Raw genomic sequence first — 22,182 nt, forward strand, 5'->3', positions numbered from 1 at the left:
CGCAAAGCCTAACTTGATGAGTTGCAACAGATGGTCAGGGGTGTACCTTGAGTGTTTCGGGGAGGGTGGGTGCACTTCCACATCCGTAATCTCAAAACGACCACCGTCCTCCCTGACTTGCATGGCCCCTCTCTTACATCTGGGATATGGATCATATGCTTCAGAACACAGCAACAAGGCAGCTGAAAGGCATTTGGTTCAGTGATGATGAATTTCTGGGATTCTACAATGAATAGGCGTTGATATACATGTAGCTGCTAATTTTTTAATGCGACAATTCAATTTTCTTTGTATCAAGTGTTAACAAAAAAATAATTTAACCCTTTTCTCCTGAATTCAATAGCTTTTTATAAATTCTGACCAGAAAAACCAAAGAAATATGGTAATTATTCCATTATAAATATCCTCAACTTAAATCCTTCATCCCATTGCACTATTTTGATGTTCAATAGACAGGAATCGCCATTCATGGAACATATCAACCTATAGCATACTCTGAGAAGTGCATACATATTATTGTGAAATTAACAGTACACATCAGGGTAAGTCCTTCTGTACGATAGGAATGCAATGAACATAAGAAAAGTATTTGCTTGTTATTACTTTATTTTAAATAAAAAAATATTAAATAATGTTATACCTTAAAGTATTCCCAGTAAATTAAAGTGCTTCTAATGCCAATCAAAAATTCTAGAAATTGAGGGATAATGGAGTGTTCAAAAAACAGACACCTTTTTCATATTAATTTTAAAAAATGGTATCCTTCAAAAATTGTTCATTTTTGTTTTGTGAGTTTTCTTAGCTTGCTGTTTTAATGATAAAATAAATAAACAAATCACTTTACAATGATATATAACTAAACATTTGTAGAAGACTGCAGAACTTTGGAACATCTATCAGTTAATGTGCATTGCAGCTATTTAAAAAGTAGAGAGGCAAGTTAATGCACAAAATTTAACTTTGCTGTGAATTATTGGAATGAGAACAGCTTGGATTTTCAGCTCCCAAATTGGTTGACCCAATATCAAATGAAAGTTTTAAGGCATAAAAAAATTGTCTTAAAAATAAAACAATCTTTTACATCTCTAAAGAAAAGTTTCCATTTTTTGAGCTCCAAAAAGGTTAAAATTTCAGGTTATTAGTGGGGGCAATAGTATCCCCAAAAGGTTTGTTGTTCATTGTGTCAGTTCCTATAAAATGGAATTATCTTCATGCACTTTTTCTTTTTGGGAATATTCAGATAGAATTCATTCACCTTAAATGGGCATTCTAAATCTTCCCTTTTCCTTGGCATAAATTATTTTTGGAATGGAAACGATTTCTAAAGAGGCATCTTTTCAGAACCACTCAGGGAATGTAAAAATAACTTAAATGCTCCTAATTTGTTCATCAGCCTTCTTCACATCTGGTTCACTCACCTCCTATCGTTAAATATACAAAATTATCCTCCATTTATACAAAGCCCACTTTCAGTTGGTGTTCAATCTCCTTTCAGGTGAATGTATTCAAAATATTAACCAAATTGTAAAACAAAAATATGTACCTACTAATGCATCACCATTCTGAAATTTCAAGAGTTATGACAACTATTGATTTTTCATGCATTGACAATTAACAATCGAGTTTTCAATCTGAAGAAAGTTGAACCTCCTTAATATAGGTATATATACAGTGAAGTACTTAGAAATATATTTGATAGGAAGGTAGGTACTAATTAGAAAGGTATAAAAAAATTATAATAGAAATAGAAAGGAGTTTGAATGAAAGTGATCACTGGAGTTCATGAAAACAAATTTCATGCAATAAAGAATCAAATGCACATTGTGCATAAAGACATTCACGCAAGTTTACCTCTTGCTTCAATTGTTGAACTAGTCATGATAATTTCAAATATAAAACAAGGCCAAGACAAAAATTCTTACAGACAAAGAAATAAATATGATTTTTTTAACCATTAAAAACAAACACTTCAAAACAATACAAAGGAATAACATCAATCAGCTTAGCAAACTGATGTGTGAGAATATACATTATACACAACAGGAATATTTATCCATGTATGCCATACAGAACAGTAATCACCTTTCTAAGAACCCATTATTCATGGATTCATCTCAAAATACACATGATAAGTTAGCAGAATATGAAGCAGCATTTGCCAAAAAAGAATTTATAGCAGTTAATCAAATAATTGATTGGTTAATTATTTTAGTTGATCAAAGAAAAAATCCTGGATTTTTCACAATGCATAATGCAGAATTAATTTGCATCAACTTCTAATCCAGGAGGTAAAGAAAGTTATTACATACTAAAACAAAAGTTTTATTACTTTCACACACAGTGTGAATAGCAGTTACACATTGGCATATAACAAAAAATACTTCTCAGTGTAGACTAGTTGTGGACGGGGCATGAGCTAAGGAGAACATTGGTAAGGGAAGCCATATCAGTCCAGTCTCTTTTTTCTCCTCCAATCATCATGTTTCGGATACAGCCCTTAAAGTTGTCCCGACTAAGTAGAGTTCCAGATGAAGCATTGTCTGCAGATGAAATTAGATGATAGTAATTATGTCTAATGGAGTCCAACAGAAACAAAATATCTCTCAAGCTCTCCACCTGATCTTGTTATTTATTTTGATATTTTTAAGGCACCCTTCTTATATCTCATTAGTGAATCATACCAGATTACAAAAACAGTGGCAGTTCTTACGAATTTTGAAACTATAGGCCTATAGCCATGCCAAATACTTTTTCAAAAATTTTTGAAAAGGTAATGCAAACCCATATAATGCAACATTTTGATGCGGCAAATATCATGTGCAATTGATCTATTGTTGATTTGTATCCTGATTGCCTACAGAGAATAAATAATAATAACAGAGTTGTGGCAAATCATAATAATCCATTCTGTATGAAAATCTTCAATTTTGATGGTGGCAAAATAGGAATAATCTTTCATACACATGAATGTGATTCATATTCTTTTGCCCAGGATACCAACCGGAGTTGAAAAATAATTTGCTCTAATGAGATTCTCACCATATGCCTTATGTATTTATTACAGAGTTAAACTGTCATCACATTTTTGGTAGCAACTGAATACACTGACTTTGTAGAATATCCTTTTAATTACCGTTGACTAAGTATTAATCACTACTCCAAATACAACACTCTAGTGAATAGGTCATTAGTGAATGATTAATGAAAAAATTGCACAAACATTTATAATTGCAGAAAAACAATCCATAGGAGTGCACATGACATGAAATCTAATTGATACTTGAAATATGATTCAACTGACCTCCATCACTAGAAAAACCTCAATAAGCATGCTACCATATAATATGGAATAAAACTTACCAGGCAATCCTCCAATATAAAGTGGGCTGTCGGTATTTGTTTCTGTTAGATTTCCATTTCCAGATAACCCATATTGAACATCTTGATGGTCTACTCTTAATGTGAGCTCATTATTTACATAGCGTGCCTTCACTTTGTGCCACTGACCATCACAAAGTTGCATAGGAGAAGATGCAGGTAATCCTTGTTCCACTCGGAATGGATGTCCATCACCCATGTCGCCAGACATCAGGACCTGAAGGCAATTTTATGATCAGCACACATAGTCTAAGCTGTTATTATTATCAATTTCATTAAATCCTCATCCAAAAACAGTCACGTTTCTGACGTTTACATTGGAATGTGTACATGAAATAACAACAATGACAACCACAAGCAACCAAGCCCTAAGTGGAGGCTAAATAAATAATTTGCTAGAAGGTGTTGCATTTTAATGCACAGTTGCAGATTACTCCATTCAAGTTACTGTTGTAAAATCTCCTGTAGTTCTTGAGAGTGATGATGTTTCATTTGGAAAGTACATAGCAACCTCCTAGGACAATTAACATTGGAAATGAAAAATAGTAACTTTGTGATTCCACTGAAAATTTAATATGGAACGTCATCGCCAGATGTTGAACGTCAAAACCCGGATCTTATATTAAATTTTCAGTGGAATCACTAAGTTACTATTTTACATTTCCAATATGAATTGATTCCATAAAGTTATGCTGGAAAGCATCAATTATACAATTAACATGATAAACTATTGGCTGAAATTTAGCATATAGGTGCTCTATATGGAGCACCAGAAGTGAGCATTTTGGAATTGTCAACAAGATGAAAAAACCTCAGCAATAACTGAAATTGTTTAAAAGAGCATGTGACTCATTGGTTGGAAAAATAGCATGGCTTTAAGTAAAAATCTCTTTTGACACCGTGGATGTCTGTGTTGATAATATTCCCTGGCAATGGGAAAATGGGGTTTCTGAGTAGAATCTTGAACTTTCAGACATATTTAACCATGAATTACCATTACCATGGGTCATTGCAACCTTGCAAGTCCCCTTACTTTTATTGAACTACCATATTTCCTGGCCCATAAGATGCACCATGATTTAGAAGGTTGGAATTCACAAAAAATTCTTGGATCAGACAGAAGAAAACATGTTAGTAATCTACCACTGGCATAATATTTAATTTTAAAGACACCAATCACGTCATTTAAAAAAAGATACAATATTTAGGGAACCTAATGAATGCCAAATAAAAATGAGACACATATGTAATCATTGGTACCTAAAATAAGACATGCTTAAAAGCAAGGGACTGGTAGTAGTAGTAGCAGCTTAAGGGGACGGTGATGGATAGCTGTGGTCACTTGCACCGTTAGGAATGGATGGGAAAGGAGGAAGGGTGAAGAGAAAAGCAGAATCAGCATTAGCCAACTTTTAACAAAAGACGCTAAGAGTCCACAGCTTAACATCCCACCCAACGGACAGCATACTCACTTACGGTGCTCTCCACGAAGCACCTCAAGTAGGGATTGGGATATCACTTAAAAAGATCTGCCACCTCCAGGATTAAAACCTGGGCCCTCTGGGGGGGAAACCAAAACGTTAGCCACCACACTATCCCAAATCCCATGAGAGATTGGTACTAGGGAAATCATCATAGGTATTGGACCTTGGCTGGGTTGGCACTTGTGATGACTGCATAACAGAAACTTTCCCTCATGTAAACTAGGGAAAAATTTTCAATGGCTTTACCTTTCCATTGTGTAGTTCCAAAGAAAGTGCTGGGGATCCAATTGGCTCCGAAACACTAAGCAGTACTCCAGTTAATTCAGATGTTCTAAATTCAAGCTCAAGTTCTAATAATGATCCAACATGGAAATTAGTTTCTGCAAATAGAAAAACACGAACAAAAAACTTAGTCATCCAAAGCTTTTATTTAATGGCATTTAAAACTGCTAGTTTATAATGTCAGAGGCAAAGACAAGTAAAAAAACTTAATGTGCCAAAAGTTTGAGGAAAGGAATTGTATGAGCAATTTTAGTTTTTAAAATATATCAGAATCTAGTATGCAAGTATTCTAAGAAGTTACTTATCAGAAACTGCTCTTATAGCATTTTTGTGAATTGGGTAGTCCATTTTTGGGGTTCAAAACGTTTTTGATGTTTTCATAGGTGATTATAATTGATTTTCTGGAAAGACGGCAATTTTAAAAATCTTGATAATTGCATGTCTGAGGATTTAAGCATTCAAGCCACGAAGATTGAAACAGCTTAAAACCACGAACTCTGTAGTCATCAAACTTATGTTTTTTACCTTCCTGGTACCTAATGATATCATGCCAAAATCTGACATGATATACTAGATAACTTAGTTTAAACCATATCAAATGGCTTAAACTGCATGCATGCCTGAGAGATTTTTATTATAAAAGAGACAATGATGTGTTTTTCCATGGTATAAATGGTAAAGTTATGTAAGATAAATTTTACAGACTAAAGATAAAGGTCATGAAAGAAGTGAGTCCAGACCAGGACCCTTAAAAATGGTAGTTTAATATGTAACAAGGTGGCAAAATGAATAGAATATTATCATGTTAATCCATTCCATAGAAACCTACCATTATTCTCATTCATCTCCTATGTATTTTGGTGATTGTGAAAAATGCCATTACATAAAAAGGGATTAATATACCATAGAACAATTAATTTACAATAAGCTCAATAAGAAGTGCTCTCTCTATGCATATATTGAATGAAGTCTATTATTAAGGCTTATAGATAAACTCACTATATACAGCATAGGCATCTCCAGGAAAATATGACCCTGTTTCAATGATAGGGAAACATTGCCCCACTCTATGGGGTGTTGCACGTTCACCAACCAAATCTCTAGGAATATTATCCACAGTAAGATCACGAACACAGCCTTTGAAGTTTTCAACTCGAGAAACTTGGGTACGCTGAAACATTAATCATAAAGTTAAATAATAAAAATACTGATTTCAATTAAATTCATTTAATTTCTAGAAGTTAAACTATATGCAAATCAAAATTTGTAAGTAATCTAGGGTTAAAATTACACATACTTATATCATTGTTTTACTCACAGTTTACCTAAAATACATATAAGGTGTACATCCATATTATTATGGTCATCAAAATCCATGAAATTCACAAAAGCTAAGCCAGATGCATGACATCTGTGCCTGTAATAATTGGAATTGTTTTTAGAAGCAGCCACATTCACAAACTAGTGGAAGGATTGAATGGATGATGCATACCTGACTCTTGTGTACCTATGTTCTCTTATATCATATCGATACATGCATGTATGAAACCTGATTATTGCTGTACTAGTTATTGTGAAAATATTTAATGAATTACTGTGCACAATATTAACAAGATAAATTGCCTGGATTACTTTGCATTTGAATAATCCTTGTGGAATACAAGGTCTGCCCTAAAAGTAGTATGACATTTTTCCCAGATAGACAGACAGGCAGTGGTTTCTCTGGCTGAGTTTGAGGGAGTCTCAGGAAAGGCTAGAGGCTGGTGGTAATTGGCTCCCAGCCTTCATAGAGTGTGGATTGTTCATGTGCGAAACATTTATAACATGACCATGTTACGCTCTCTAATGAATCAGTCAATGGAACAGTGCTATGCCATCAAATTTTGCGTGAAACTGGGCAAAACTGGGAATGAGACTCATGACATGCTCAAGGCAGCTTATGGTGATTATGCCAGTAGATTGCATGTTATTGGGTGGCACAAGTTGTTTCAGAAGGGTAGAGAAGATGTCAAAGATGCCGAACGTTAACGATGCCCTTTGACCTCAAAAAGTAACAAAAATCTTGCTGGATTGACAGAGAGGCTTTATTGGACAGGGAACGTAGATTAAGTGTTCCCATGGTTTCTGATGAGCTTAGCATCCCTAAATGTGATGTGCATCGACTTGTAACTAAAAGCATGGATATAAGATAGGTGTGTTCAAAGTTGGTGCAGCGAGTGCTCTCGGATAGACAAAAGGAAACTCGCAAGAGGCTCTGCCAAGAGCCTCTTGACCATGTAAGTGAGCATCCAAATTATTCTGAAAATGCCCCACTAGACTTCTTCCTCTTTCATCTCCCACCTCAAATTCATACTGAAAGGACATCACCGGTGTAAGTGTTACAACAGGCTGTAATGAGGGAGCTTAGCAGCATTCAAGGTGCAAGGTGTCACCTTCAAGAAGATGTATGAGGCATGGAAAATCTGCTGACAGTGGTGTGTGAACGCACAAGGGTGCTACTTAGACGATTTTTGAGCAAATGTATACATTCTGGCAATACATTTTGTTCATTACTCAGTTCTACTACTTTTGGGACTGGCCTTGTATGTACTTTAATTATTGGAGCATTTGGTTGTTTGTTTTAAAGTAAAAATATATGCATTTTTCATCAAGGTGGAACTGTTTTTTGTGCAGTTGGTAGTCTTACCTGACTGGCAAGTCAAGATTGTATCATTGAGTGAGCCAACTCTGGTTTGGGTATCCAACTGGTGCCATAAAGAATTTTTTACAACTTATGTGCTGTGATGGGCACTGAGACAACACTGCCAAAAACTCAATAACATGTATTTACTTTGAATTAAAAAAATCATTTGGGACATTGCTCACCAGGTTTTCTGGCAGAGATGCAAGCCAAGTATCTCCAGATGGTGAATCTGCATTGGGTATTCCTCCAATATATATATCACCAGCTCCCATGCTTCCAGCACCACCACCACCAAGTCTTTTTGGTACTTTCATTCGTGATGGTTTGTTTTTATCCACTGACAGCCAAAGTTTACGATCTTCCTTACGCAGTGTCACCTGTTGATGCACATTTGACACAATATTGAAATTTTAAACCAACCAGAAGTTGACAGGTTCAAATATGTAAGAAATACAAGAAGAATAGAATATTCGTTCAGCATTAAGGGACATTATAATTATGCTCACATTGTGCCAACTGCCATCATTGAACACTCCAGGAAGAGTAGTTTCATGTTTCTTCTTACCATGCACAAATACATGCACCTGACTGTTTTTCAGGGAAACCATGAGGAAAGTTTGTCGTTGTGGTTTAACCAAAGTAAGGAATGAACTATGCCTCTTCTTTGATCCAGGAGAGACGCCACCACCCTAAAAAAATAAATCAGGCTGAATTTATCAAAGATAGCTCCATAGAAATAAATCCAATCTATTTGAAATACATTTATACTCCAAATTCCCACTTTTGCTTGGGAAAGTGGGCTAAGGACAACATTTATTGCATCAAAAGAAAACGGCAGAGATAAGTGATCTTGCACTTAATGGAAGGGGATCATATTTTGTCTTGGGGAAATAATAAAATTGAGGTAGGTATGTGACAAAAATATGATTTAATAATTACAATATTTTGAAATATAAACTTCAATTGGAACAGGGAAAATGGAAGTCGTTCACCAACCAATTTAAATTCTTCAATTGAGAACCCATTGGGAAATGGGGGATAAAGGCATCTATCAATTTGAAAGGATAAGACACTAACATGTTTCATAAAAAATTAATAAAATGATTAAGATTCACTAAATTACGTTTATTATTTGAAAAAACTCTATCTTCCATTGGTTTGACTGTTATTTTACAAATTAGTTCAGCAAAACCCTTGTTGAATTCTTTTTGTGAGTCTGAGAAATATAAACTTTGTTTTAAAATGCTTTTATGGCAGTATGTGACCTCCATGGTTCATTCCTGTGCCTTAAAAAGTTTTCCTGTCTTTAAAGTGGAAAAAATGAGTAGTGCTGAGGGACTGGTTTAAATCTTACTTAGTTGCATAATTTATGCAACCATTCCAACCAACCAAGCATCAAGTTTTTTTGGTGCTTTCAGTTAATATAGCACAATAAAATCATCATTCATTTTTGTTTTTCACCTGACATAGCAGCTCATCATTTTCATAATATCAAAAAAGAATAGAATGAAGTACATATGTATCTGCTTTTAATTAGAGCTTTCAATACATAGTATCTGATACTACTATGGATGTTGACAGATAAAAAAATCACATATTAGTATACTGATGAAAGGAAATAATTTTTCCCTCTCTGAAATGAAAATGCAACTTACCGGTACCATAAAGATAAGTCCACCAGGGTAATGGGTACGGAAAGTGATTCCAAGTGAAAAATTTCGTTGGAGGAGGATAGAGGATCGCTTCCGATGTAGATATCTAATGTGTGACCCAGGTTTGTCACCTAACTTCACAGCACCTGGTTCCAAGGAGTATCTTTCAACCTTCTTGCAACCCCTCTCAGTTCCATCCCTACGTCCCATGCCAGAGTGAAAAATCTCACCAGGCCCTGTAGAACCTCCATAAGGCTTTCCCCTATCATTGACCACTGGTTGGTGATGTGTTGAGAGGTGTCCAGAACTGGGGAAAATACCAGGGCCTTCATTGCGGCCAATACCCACATTGAGAAAGGCCACTGGTTTATCAAATCGGAGCAACCTAAAACAGTCAAGGGTTAAAATCAATTCAAAAAGTGATGCAAGATCGCATGGTGCAAATGAAAAATGGGCAGGTTTTCTTACTCATCATTGAATATGAAGTCTTGTATAGCACCGATTAAGGGATGAAAATTAGGAGCCATGCCAGCCAAAGCAATACTTGAATTCCAGTTGACCTCTACTGGCGGTAGCCCACCAAGAAACAGACCTCCAGATTCTGGAGCTCTAACTTGTGATGCTCCTTCAGGTAAGGTTGCTGAGCTTACTGTTCTGTCATCAACGCGAAGTTCAACCCTAAATATGACATGAAAAGCAAATATATAAAATGGAAATTCATCTATAACAGATTAATTAAGCATAACCTAAATTATGAAGCAATGAGCCGGTGCATCATTATAAAAACATTGATATATGAATAATTACAGGGATTTTAAGAATAAATAGTGTACCAGCTTTATTGAGCTTAACATTAATATGAGAAAATCTTATCAATGACTTTCAAAATCATCTCCACACTGATGCTCCAAAATCAACTGATTAGGACTGATTTCAGGAGTAAGATACTATTTGGTGACCAATTTCATTGACAATTCAAATCACAGATTGGTCCATATATGGCATGAATAGAAACTGTTCGCAAAATTTAAGATAAAGCATCAAAGGGTGATAAAAGCATTTAAAAAGGTACTAAGATTGCGGCTGCTTTTATCACAAAATTAGGTGGGAATTCAAAAGAAAATGCTCATTATCTAAAACTGCATTTTCTCAATTTTTATTTTGTAAAAATTTGCCATTAACATTAATTCATCCATTTCAATACTATTTTAATGAAAAAATAAAGCATGCTATATTAATGTTTAAGCCCTCTAACCACATATGCCTCTTTCCTAGATATCACCTCTGATGGTGCATGCTTTATGCCTGTTCAAGCCTCTTAATATCTCTGTCCTTTTTGCAGGTCCTTGATGTAGATGAATTAACCCCTCATCTACCTTCTAGGATCAGATGCATGATAGGAAATAACAGGAGGGAGTGTATTATTTGATTGCATATTGATCAAGGCCATCAGGCACAATTCAGGGGTCTCTAACGCCTTTTAAACAATATAGTATCATGTTTACTAAACGCTTACAAGTTTTTTAATGACTACAATGATAAGTTTTGAATTTGCTATTAGATTGTTTTTGTTTGGTCCAGTCTAGTTCATATAATTAATAGTTGAAGAAATTAGCATGATTTTATGGGAAATGAAACCTAAAAGTAATGAAAGAAGCTAAAGAAATAGGAAATCCCACTGTAGGATTAAAGTGCAATGTACTTGAATCTTGTATAAGGGTTTCAAGGAAGGGTAAGGTTGCACTTCTTAGCACTAGTAAGAACAGAAGCCCCTTCAGGGGAAAATCTGCCATGTTTAAAAATGGCAAGTCAAGTACATATGGGTAAAATTACAATTTGGCTATGGAGTACGAATCAATGGAATGGATGTGCTTTGACATACACTGGACCTCTGCAATGATTTCACTATTCACTGGCCATTTTTTATACTGATAAAGTGAATTATTAGAAGATTTGTTAGAAAATTTTATATTTGACACCTTTCATGGTAAAATTAATGCTTATAATGTCAAACAAAGTTATCATTTCTTCTATTTTTTAGTATTTAATTTTTTTCTTTATTTCAATGCTCAAAAAGGGGGTGAGTATATTACAGTGAGAGTGGTAGATAAGTTTTTCCAGTACTAATAGAGAGATATTTATGTCATAGGTTTCTAATGTGGAACAGAATAGTCCAGTGGGTAGCGAGCTGGGCCCCTGACAAGTGTGCTTTGGTTTGACTATGGGTGATGCCTCTGGATACTCTCAGTTTCACTCAAGATATGTTGTTTTTAGGGTGTATGGTAAATCACAGGCAGTACAGAGAGAAGGACTGCCCCCCGAACTAATGTGTTAATTTCATATACCATTGGGCTCAGTATAAGGTGAGCTCTACCCTCATCTATTAAGTTAACCGTACAGTTGATTGGTGTGTTATTTAATTTAGAGAACTTGAAGTTGTGTTGCTTTATTAACAAAAGATTAAAAAAGAGATTTCACGCAGATGCAAAGTTCTTTTCAACCACTTCTCTAAACACATGCGGTGAAAATGCTGAATCTATATATTTTCATTTGTGAAGCTTACAAAAAAGAAGACCTTGACCTTCATGACTAAGAAATACTTTGCAACAATGTAGCCTATAAAAGAGGGACTGGAAATGAGAAAAGCCACCTCATCATGCAATTGCACAATTATATAACACATTTTACAGTTTAGTAGGCTCCATGGTGTAGATGTCCAAGAGCATATTACGTCATACCAATAAAAGTTACCAACCTCCTTCCTGTTTTGATCATAGTGACAGCATGATTATGGTTGTCATCGTAGCGAGCTTCTGATCGTAGTCTGACCTCACCTCTCCCAGCTTCAACTCTTGCTTCCACTCTACCTCCATCCAGCGATACTGAGTAGAAAGAACGGTTTTGTTTGCTACTTTCTGATGACACTAAGTCCATGTCTGAGTCCTAGGAGTAACAAAAGAAAATATTTCATTCGATTGATACCCAACTACACATTTTTATCATATATATGCAGGCATGTTCGTCTATGCTTCAATTAAAAGTAAGTTTAACTTGGTTTTAGCCATTAACTTTACATAATGGGACGTTTCTTTGGGCTAGCCACTCATTTAAATTATTATTAATGCATTTCAATAAATGTTTTCTCCCTTTTGAAAGACGTAAGCATGCAGTTATAATGAAACTTCATAAAAGTCAATGAAATTGTATTAACAAACAAAATATGAAACTCCTAGACCAGTATTTCCACATTCATTTGCAGTGAGAATGATTTTGTCTGGATACATGACTCTCTTGAAACTGAAAACAAGACAACTATAGTTTACATCCTGAAAATAATGGAATTAAAACTGTTTAATAAGCAAAAGTAAGTTGCAACAATTTTCAATCTGAAAGTAATATATGATACTTTCAAATCTGAAATGAAATGTAACATGTATATTTATCCCTCCCCCCCACGAGATTGAATTCACTCTCATTCTTTTTCCCAGAGCTGTTTCTGAGAAAGAAACAAATTCTCAGAGAACATGGAATTACCTCCTTCTCGTTAGTAACTTCTGAATAGTTTTAAGTAATTCATTTTCTTGTTGCAGAATGCAATTCCCATCATGATTTTGTTCATTATTTGAAATAATACACCAGAATGATGAAGCACAGCACTCAATATCAAAAGAAAAAAATAATATCAAAACACCTGAGATGCTGAGAAAGCAATTACATTCAGCATTTTCAATGTCAAAAAACTTTCCAGTAAGCATTTCAGCGCATGTAAATTCTTATGGTGAGGCAACTAATATTTTCCATTAATTATCAAAACAAGTGAAGAATAATCTTCTTACAATAATGGGATAGTTCCCATTGTTTCCGCATTTAAATTTCAACACTAGCACAAAAAAATAATAATTTCAATTTTGAGATAAATAATTAAATTAAAACTCACCCCAGGGCCAACTAAGTTAGTCATTTCCTCATCATAATCATCCTTTGAAGATCCGCCTTCTGTACCAGGTGACTGTTTTGGGTATGCATCAAAAGTTGATAACAGGAGAAGAGCATTAGGTTGTGGAGACCGGAAAACAAATCCTAAGGATGCCTTCTTCTTTAGAACATGTGAATCCATTTCCAAATACCCATTGCCATAGAAGCTCACCACTCTAGCAGGCTGTTTTGGGTGAAAATGCATACAAAAGGATTAAATATATAATAAGAGTGAAACAGTATTGAGGTAAAAGTGAAAAATAGAAATCCTTGGAATTTTAAAGCCCTAATTCATAATAAAAGCATATAAAATTCCAAACTTGTAAAATTTCACAGAAAAATAGGACCATCACAAATACATTGAAATAAAGCATTTTGTATTTTATCAAAAGATGATTAAAGAATTGATAAGATGGCAGCAATCATCACGTCGCTTCACAGTAACTTATTAAAGTAAGAATCAAGGATTATTCACAATTCACCAGGGTTTTCAAAGAATCCATGAAAAGATTTTTAAAAATCCACCAGAATTTTATCTTACAATTTAAAAAATTTATTTTTAAACCATTTTCACTGGTCATAAGTACATTAAGCACCTATTCAATATGGAGGAAGCAATACTTCCTTTACTTGATCTGTTGATACTTCACTCCTATACTTAAGCCACCCTATCTTGCATTTTATGACTACATGACACCTTACACACTTATAAGCTTATCACTTCATTTATTTTGTTCATAAACAGCACAAAATAATCTTAAAAGACTTCATATGCAATGCCTGCAATGTATTACATTTTGATAACTAAGTCATCCTTTGACTTTTTAAATTACTACATCTATTTATTTACAAGGCCTGTATCTCAGTATCTTGATTTTTGATTGAGGCCCTTAGTATCTTAATTTTTATAAAAAATATACATATATATACGAGGGTCATCCGGAAAGTAGTACCCGTTCGTGAAATAAAGACACAAAAGTAAATATTAACAAACATAAAAAATTTTATTTGAAAGAGGATACTTTAAACTACTTCTCAACATAATCTCCAAGCAAATTAAGGCATTTGTCATAACGTGTGACAAGTTTCTGTATTCCTGCTGCATAGTCCTTCGCCGCCAGCTCATTGAGATACGCGAGGGACCCATCTTGCACAAATTTTTGCATAATGCAGATGGTGTTTAACAATTTCATGAACAATTGTTCGAGAAACATTGGGAAAATGCTCACAGATGTCATCAATTGTGACGCGCCGATCGTTCCTCACGAATTCGTCAACTGAGCTCACCAGTTGGTCTGTAATGACAGACGGTCTCCCCGAACGCTCATCGTCGTGTGTGTTCCCCCTCCCCATGTTGAAGTTGCGACACCACCGCCGAACAGACGACTCGTCCATTACATTGTCTCCATACACCTCCTTTAATTGGCGATGAATATCACATGGGCGAACGTTTCTTGCATTGAGGAATTTAATCACTGCCCTCACTTCACAACTGGCGGCGTTCTCAATTTTTTTAAACATTGTAAACAATCACAGAAACAACACAGGCAATGCTAGCGTCACGCAACTTGGCTCAGAGAAGGCAGACAAGCCACTGAAGCTATCTGACCTCGTCCAGCGGCTACTCGCGTCGTCAGCACTTCATGCGGCACGAACGGGTACTACTTTCCGGATGACCCTCGTACTTATATTAAAATATTTTCAAAATCTTTTATGGGAGCAAAGATTTTATAAAATGGTTCAAAGTACAGCACACCCTCAATTACCTATCCCACTAGATGCAAGATGATGCCCGGATAATCGTAAAACATGTATAACTAAAATACCCAGAAAATAAGGTCGTGACATAAACGGATTCAATTCATAAGAATCAAAATAAAATACAAGTAACTGCAATTAGGAAACAAATGAACAATTCTTTTTATTTATTTGCTAAATTCGAGTTTCTTTAGCAATATTAAAGTACAATTTTTAGGGTGGAATTATAGTTTTAGAAGAACGCATAACTATCTTTAAGCAAATTGCAGATTATACTGTTAGAAAGTGAACCAATCAAATAGCCTGGGAAAACGCACAACAGATGATGGGAAAATATTTACTATGCACTGTTGTTTTGGATTCATATTCATAATATGATACCAATTAAAATACTGTACGGAGTATTGTTAGTACCTTCTTTTTTCATTGTAAAACTAGGTATTTCATTGAGAAAATGGAGAACATTGACTTTTCAGAGCTAATGAATGCAACAAAAATAATACTGGGAAAGTTTGGCTAGTAAAAAAAGTTTAAATTAAAATATTAAAAACTATTGATAACTTTCGATCTTCTGATCCAAATCAAAAATATTTAAACATTTAAGAAATTCAAGGATGTTGAAACATATACTTCTTATATTGAAGTTTCAAAGCCTTAATTTAAATTTACAATTGTAATTTCATTGAAATATTTTGAGGTGCTGGGAAAAGAGAATAGCATGGATAATCTGCAAAATGGGAAATCAAGAGTTCAATGCACTTTGTTCCAGTTTTATTTTGGACATCGCACATAATACCAAAACCAGCACCCTTCTAGTGTGGTTAAGAAAAGAAGAGGATTCAAAAGCAGCTGATGGAGGGTTGATTCATGAAAAGAGAGCTTCTTGATCTTATGCAAAGTAATACACTTTCAAAGGTGGGGGAGCTTATGTAAAGTTTCACACTTTCTATGACTTTAAATCAACAGTGGATGAAGGTGCAGGTGAGCCATGCACCTTGGGCACCATGCTGGTGGGGTGAAATATGGCAAAATTTGTTTGTTTTTTGAATAGATACTATTTCCTAGCACTCATTATAATTGTCATAATACATAAAACAGTGGAAACAATTTGGATGGAAACATGATGGGAGGAATACATCTGAATCCAAGTTTTATCCATAGAGCCTAGTTTAAGGGCTAACCGTAACCACAAGGTCTAAAACCTCAACATGCATACCTTATTGGGGCATGATGCTTCCACACCATAGAACTGCCCTCTCAGTGGATTGTAGCCCTCTTGCACAACCTGAAGGTCCGATAGACATCCTCTAAAAGGGTGTGCATGTGAGCCTTTGCCTTCAAGGACCCCTCCCATTATGCCCCAATCACCTAGGGGACCCATAGATGGCAAGGAGAATCCAGGAGGTGTTCCTCCTATATAGTATTCTCCTCCTGATAGATCTGGGAGAGCATCTGGTCCTGAAGGCGGGGGACTGGGTGCTCCATCTCGGCTCTCACCACCAACCTTCAACAGTCCTATTCAGGAAGTGATGTGGTTCATCATGAGTAATGGATCAAAGGAATGGAGTATCAATTTAATCTATATCAATCAATTTACAGGAAAACTAGCAAATAAATTTAGCTCAGAATAATATACTTGTATATCTTTATGGTACAGCATATAAAAGAAGCCCATACATGTAATCACAATACAGTAAATGAGTCATCATGGACACAAAAACTAAAAAGTTCTCAAGTACATTTTTATATGGGATTTAATATTAAACTGTTGAAAATTAGCCCAGTGTAAATGTTAATTTTACTTGTTTTCATTAGTCTTCATCTCCACATACCTTTCTCAAGACGTCTTTTTCGATCATAGGCTCTGCTTGCTTCTACTCTAATCCATTCTCCATTGTTATAACGACCTTCTGTGGATAACTCCAAACGAGAATCACCACCATACCCTATTCTAAAGACAACTCGCCCTTTGCGAAGAACGATGGATATGTATCTATCCTGAAATTACATACAGAAAAGTGGCATAATTATACCCAAAAGTCTACACTCATTCATTCAGCCATTGCTGCATGAATGATTGTGCTGATATTTTAAGCAAAGCTATTAGTATTTTATATAATAAGCAATTTGATAATTAATAGTGACTTACCTTATTACGACTGATTGCAAGGAACAGAATGGCATCTTCATCGAATGAGCGCATGGCAAAGGACACGCTGAACACATATTTATTGTATGGAGAGCGACTATCATGGAGTAGAACTGCATAACTTCCATCGCCACTGAAGCTGTATGCTGACTCATCTCGTATCTCTTCAGCACTAATAAATATTTTTAAAACATTAATATATAGCAATGAAAGAGGGAAGCAAAAACTTAAGCATACTGATAATTCATGTAATATTTATCAGTATTTAAACTACCAATATATACCTGTAGTAATAGGGATTTAACATTACCAACGTTCCTCAATCTCTAATGCAAATACATAAAAAGCTCTTGGAGAATACAATAAATCCGTTACATAACTGTTCGTACTTTTCTAAGGGCCTATAGGGGTTGGGTGTCGATCACTGTATTGGCCATTGACCTTAACATATAAATAACCTTAACATACTTGTATATTACTCAAATCAAAATCCTCTACCAGCCCCTTCACACTTCTACCTTCTCCTTATTCTTCCTTCATCAGCTTCCCAGATTAATCAAAAATGAATAGAATCTTTGGAAGCCTCAAACAGATTCCTTGAATATGGGACTAACATTAGTCATAGAACAGGTGAATCATCCAGAAAAATATTCTAAAATTCCTAAAAATTCACACTTGGAATCATATTTCATATTTGATATCTGTAATTGCAAAGGATCAATTTTCACGAATAGATGGAAAAATTGATACATTTAAATGACATTTTCCAGAACAAAAATACAAAATAAAATGTTTAAAATAAGCTCCTAATTTTTAATGATGTAAAAGAATTTGAATCAGAGTGGTCACCCAGATAGTTAATCAAATGCTACATTTTTTGTGGTATTGTAAATGTTGGCAATCTACATCAGCAGATTTGAGTTCACCGAGTATGTACTTAGTTTAGTAGCTAGGTATTTTAGCTAAGTAATTTTTCACATTTCAGGGAACAATTTAAATTCTGGACTGTAACAATGGTAGCATTACAATTAATTAAGATAGGAACTATTACAAACAAGGAGACACTGAATAGTTACAAAAACAAAAGTGCACTAGTTTTAAGAATTCTAGGGTTAATGTGATTAGTAGATGCAATAAAAATTTAGTTCCTATTTTGAACTTAGAGCTGTTAATAACATTAATTAATCATGTGTTCTCAATTCTTTAAAAGAGATAGTTCGAAATATATTAACAGTGGGACCTCTCTTAATGACCACTTGCCCAGCCAATAATTCTCATAACAAGCTAAATTACTTTTGCCAAATTTGACTCAATTAATGAGCAAATATTTGCATAATAAGTGATGAAGAGATGAGGATTCCAGGAATGCCTGCTACTTCAGGTTGTGCTTAGCACTCATTTCGCTAGCAGCTTAGTGTTATTAGTGATCACTCTTTTTTCCAAACTTGTGTTCACACATTATTTGTGATTTTTTTGCAAAGTTTACTTATATTTTGTGCATAGTTTTCAAAATTTCTACAAAGAAAAAGCAGTAAGAAGACAGCCATAAGAGAAGAAAAATAACTGTGGAAATGAAAATTAAAATCACTGAAAAGTGCAAACAGAGTGTGAGCATGGCTGATCTGGCATGTACATACATTCAGACTACATCAGCAATTTACACTATCCTCAAGTACACGTACAAATTTTAGCAGATAGATGCTTCATAGGGAGTAACAAGAATATCTATGCAACCGCTATGCATTCTCAAAGGTGTTGAAAGATTACTTTTTATATAGATAAGGGAAAAGCAAATGCAATGCAAATCTATTAATGAGAATATCATTTGTGAGAAGGCGAAAGTAATTTCTGCTGACTTCATTGAGAAGGCACCATGATCATTAACAGCTGAAGAAGTATTTAAGGAGAGCCCTGAATAATTCAAGAAGTTAAAAAGAAAAATCATCATCATCCCTATGCATTGTGATGGATAGTGAAAAAGTGAGCTCTGATTCAAAGGCAGCAGAGAGCTTCATCAGTGACTTCAAGAAACTTGTAGATTGGGAGGGTTGCCTGCCATAACAGGTTTTTAATTGGAATGAGATGAGTCTCTTCTGGGAAGAGACCCAAGCTAAAGTGAACCTATTTAACAGCAGAGGAGAATGTATTGCCTAGCCACAAGACAATGAAAGACCATGTCATGCTGCTACATTGTTCCAATCCAAGCAGCAATTTGACAATTAAATACCTGCTCATTTACCATTCAGAAACTTCATAAGCATTCATTGGAATGTAGAGACCAGAAGAGTAGGTTGAATGAGATGTGGAGGTAATGGGAAACTGTTGCATCATACCATGCATATGAAGCATTACCCTAATAAGGCAGTGGCTACAGTGGCTAAGGCAGGCAGTAATCAGAAATTTATTTAAGGATAATGCTAAGTTGAATTTTTACAAACTTTTGAAGTATCTTCAGAAAGATATGTCTTTAGACAGATTTCTTGTAAAAAGGAATTAGGTATCATTAATAATAAGTTACTTACTTTGATTTTTATGTTTACACTAATTGAGTTTGCATTCTCAGTTACTTAATTTCACTATAGAAGAAAAGACAAACATGACCCAGGATCCTAATCAAGGTAATATAACAAGGTATAATTTTCTTTCAATAAACCTTGCATATATTTATTTTTTCAGAATGTATTTTACATTAATTTATATGTAAAAAGTTATTTCATGAAACTAATGTTTTACTTAAAGATCACAGAATGCACTATGTATGAGCATAGTTTGTTCTGCATTCCTTGTCATTGTCTATGCAAATAATTTTACAAAAAACATAATGATTCTATAAGAGATTATTCTAATCAAATAATTCTTATTTTTCCTTACCCCTCAATGCAAGCAGAACATGCACTACCAGGACTTTCAGCCATGAAGTTCCATAGACCCAGTGGTTTACCATCAATTACAACCTGATGAAGACACCCAACAAATCTCTGTGCTTTCAAGGCATTGGGTTTGTCGGATGATGGATATAAAATTGCAGGAGCAGACACAGTGGGATGGGGAGACATCTTACGGCCATGCCGACTGCCTTGTGATTCTTCCCATCCCCAGCCTCCAACCCAAACTTGGTCTGAGGCCAAAAAGTCAATACGTCCATAGCCAGGAGCAGTAGCATTGGAAGCAGGAGGAGCATCCAGGTGTGGAGACCCTTCAGGTAGAACTTGTGGCCTGACCCACAATCTTGCCACGTTCCCTGTTCTGAAGAGGAAAAGTTTTTAATTTAGTTACTACAAAACCTTTGAACTGTAAATCACTAACTGCTATGCTTACAGTTAAACATTTTGAAATATGTACATATTTTCCACAGCCTGTGCCTGGTCTAGAATTTCTGGTAAATAAAATTAAATTACATACATGGGTCACAATTTAAAAAGACTAACTAACTCTGTTGAGTTTTTACAATGCAAAAAAGGTGTATTAGGTATATAACAAGAACACCTCCATGGGAAAGTTGCAAATCTTATTTTAAAGAATTGAAAATTCTAACTTTCTGTATATTTATTACTTATATACTATTATGTATGTATGTTATCGATAATACAAAACAAGTAATCACTAATGCTTAAGTAAAAGAGCATAATACTCAACGGAGTGCTGATGTACATTGTTCTGCCACTCTTCTGTTATGTATAATAAGAGTCCCTGTCATGTGGCCATCAAAATTTTTAACTATCTGCCACCAGGCATAAAATCTGCTTCTTCTAGCGGTACATTTAAGATATATCGCAAGCATTTTCTGATAGATAAATTCCATTATAGTGTGGAAAAGTTTCTGGAGTCTTCGGAATCCTAAAACAGCTGATTGTTTGTTCTCTGACTTGTTCTATATTTTACTTTGTAAAGTCCTGGGATCAACAAATATTATTATTATAAAGCAAAGAAGTTAAAATGTTTGTAAAAATTTAGAAAACTTGAGATTCAGCAAAATGTATTATAAGAACTATTAAAAACGGGGTACTTACACACAATATGAGTTTCAGATTTTGAAAACACAGAAAACTTTGTATGCTATGAAAAATCTGTGGATCTGCTTTCATTCACTTTTCATCTACTAATATGCTTCCATCACTTTTATCTACCTATGATTTTGAATTAACACTCATCAATAAATATCATCTTCATTTAAATACTTCTATAACAATTTTAGTGGTATTTCTAATGGAGCATAAATGACTTTTCATAGATGTAACATTCAAAATGTTGTACAACTACAAACTATTTGATATTATTCATAACTCATAACTGAAATAAAGGACTATTGCCATGAAAAACCTTAGAATTGAAAACTTGGGGGCCATAAACGGTCAAATAATTTTGAGGATAATTTTACTTGCAGAGGAACAATAGATATTACTATGCTCAAACTTCAATTTTGGTTGCTTTTAGTTCTAGTAGTAGTTTTTAGGGGAGGCGACCGACAGCTAAGGTCATTTGCGCCATAGGGAATGGACAGGAAAGGATGAAGGGTGGAGAGAAACCCGGCATCGGCATTAGCCTACTCTTTACGAAAGGCGCCAAGGGGTCTGCAGTTTAACGTCCCATCCGACGGACGGCGTACTTACTCAAAGTGCCCTCCACAAAGCACCTCAAGTAGGGATCGAGATACCTGAAAAATATTCAACACCGCCGGGATTTGAACCCACGCCCTCAGGGTGGGAAGCCAGTAAGTTAGCCCCCACACCATCCCGATCCCCACTTTTAGTTCTTCAGGGTGATTGACCACTTGCATCATACCAAATAAGTAAGAAGGCTTGCTAATTTAAGTGTTTGTAA

At 35.0% G+C, this 22,182-nt stretch overlaps 1 protein-coding gene across 1 annotated transcript in view; it reads right to left on the reverse strand.

Moving 5' to 3' along the window:
- Positions 1-245: 245 nt before the first annotated feature.
- The window catches only part of LOC139697415 (laminin subunit alpha-2-like), a 119,446-nt gene continuing 97,509 nt past the window's right edge, over positions 246-22,182 (reverse strand). The window contains exons 27-40 of the mRNA XM_071596112.1: positions 20,233-20,607; positions 17,362-17,533; positions 17,045-17,210; positions 16,429-16,727; positions 13,417-13,638; positions 12,235-12,422; positions 9,948-10,157; positions 9,483-9,864; positions 8,334-8,516; positions 8,010-8,204; positions 6,144-6,315; positions 5,109-5,242; positions 3,361-3,595; positions 246-2,540 (exon numbers count right to left, since the gene is read on the reverse strand). Of these exons, the coding sequence (XP_071452213.1) occupies positions 2,395-2,540; positions 3,361-3,595; positions 5,109-5,242; positions 6,144-6,315; positions 8,010-8,204; positions 8,334-8,516; positions 9,483-9,864; positions 9,948-10,157; positions 12,235-12,422; positions 13,417-13,638; positions 16,429-16,727; positions 17,045-17,210; positions 17,362-17,533; positions 20,233-20,607 (3,079 nt within the window). The 3' untranslated portion in view covers positions 246-2,394. The remainder of the gene's footprint in view (positions 2,541-3,360; positions 3,596-5,108; positions 5,243-6,143; positions 6,316-8,009; positions 8,205-8,333; positions 8,517-9,482; positions 9,865-9,947; positions 10,158-12,234; positions 12,423-13,416; positions 13,639-16,428; positions 16,728-17,044; positions 17,211-17,361; positions 17,534-20,232; positions 20,608-22,182) is intronic.

The sequence above is a fragment of the Hetaerina americana genome, unplaced genomic scaffold (assembly GCF_022747635.1).
Source record: "Hetaerina americana unplaced genomic scaffold, ioHetAmer1.1.p SCAF_1, whole genome shotgun sequence".
In the NCBI taxonomy this organism is placed as follows: domain Eukaryota; kingdom Metazoa; phylum Arthropoda; class Insecta; order Odonata; family Calopterygidae; genus Hetaerina; species Hetaerina americana.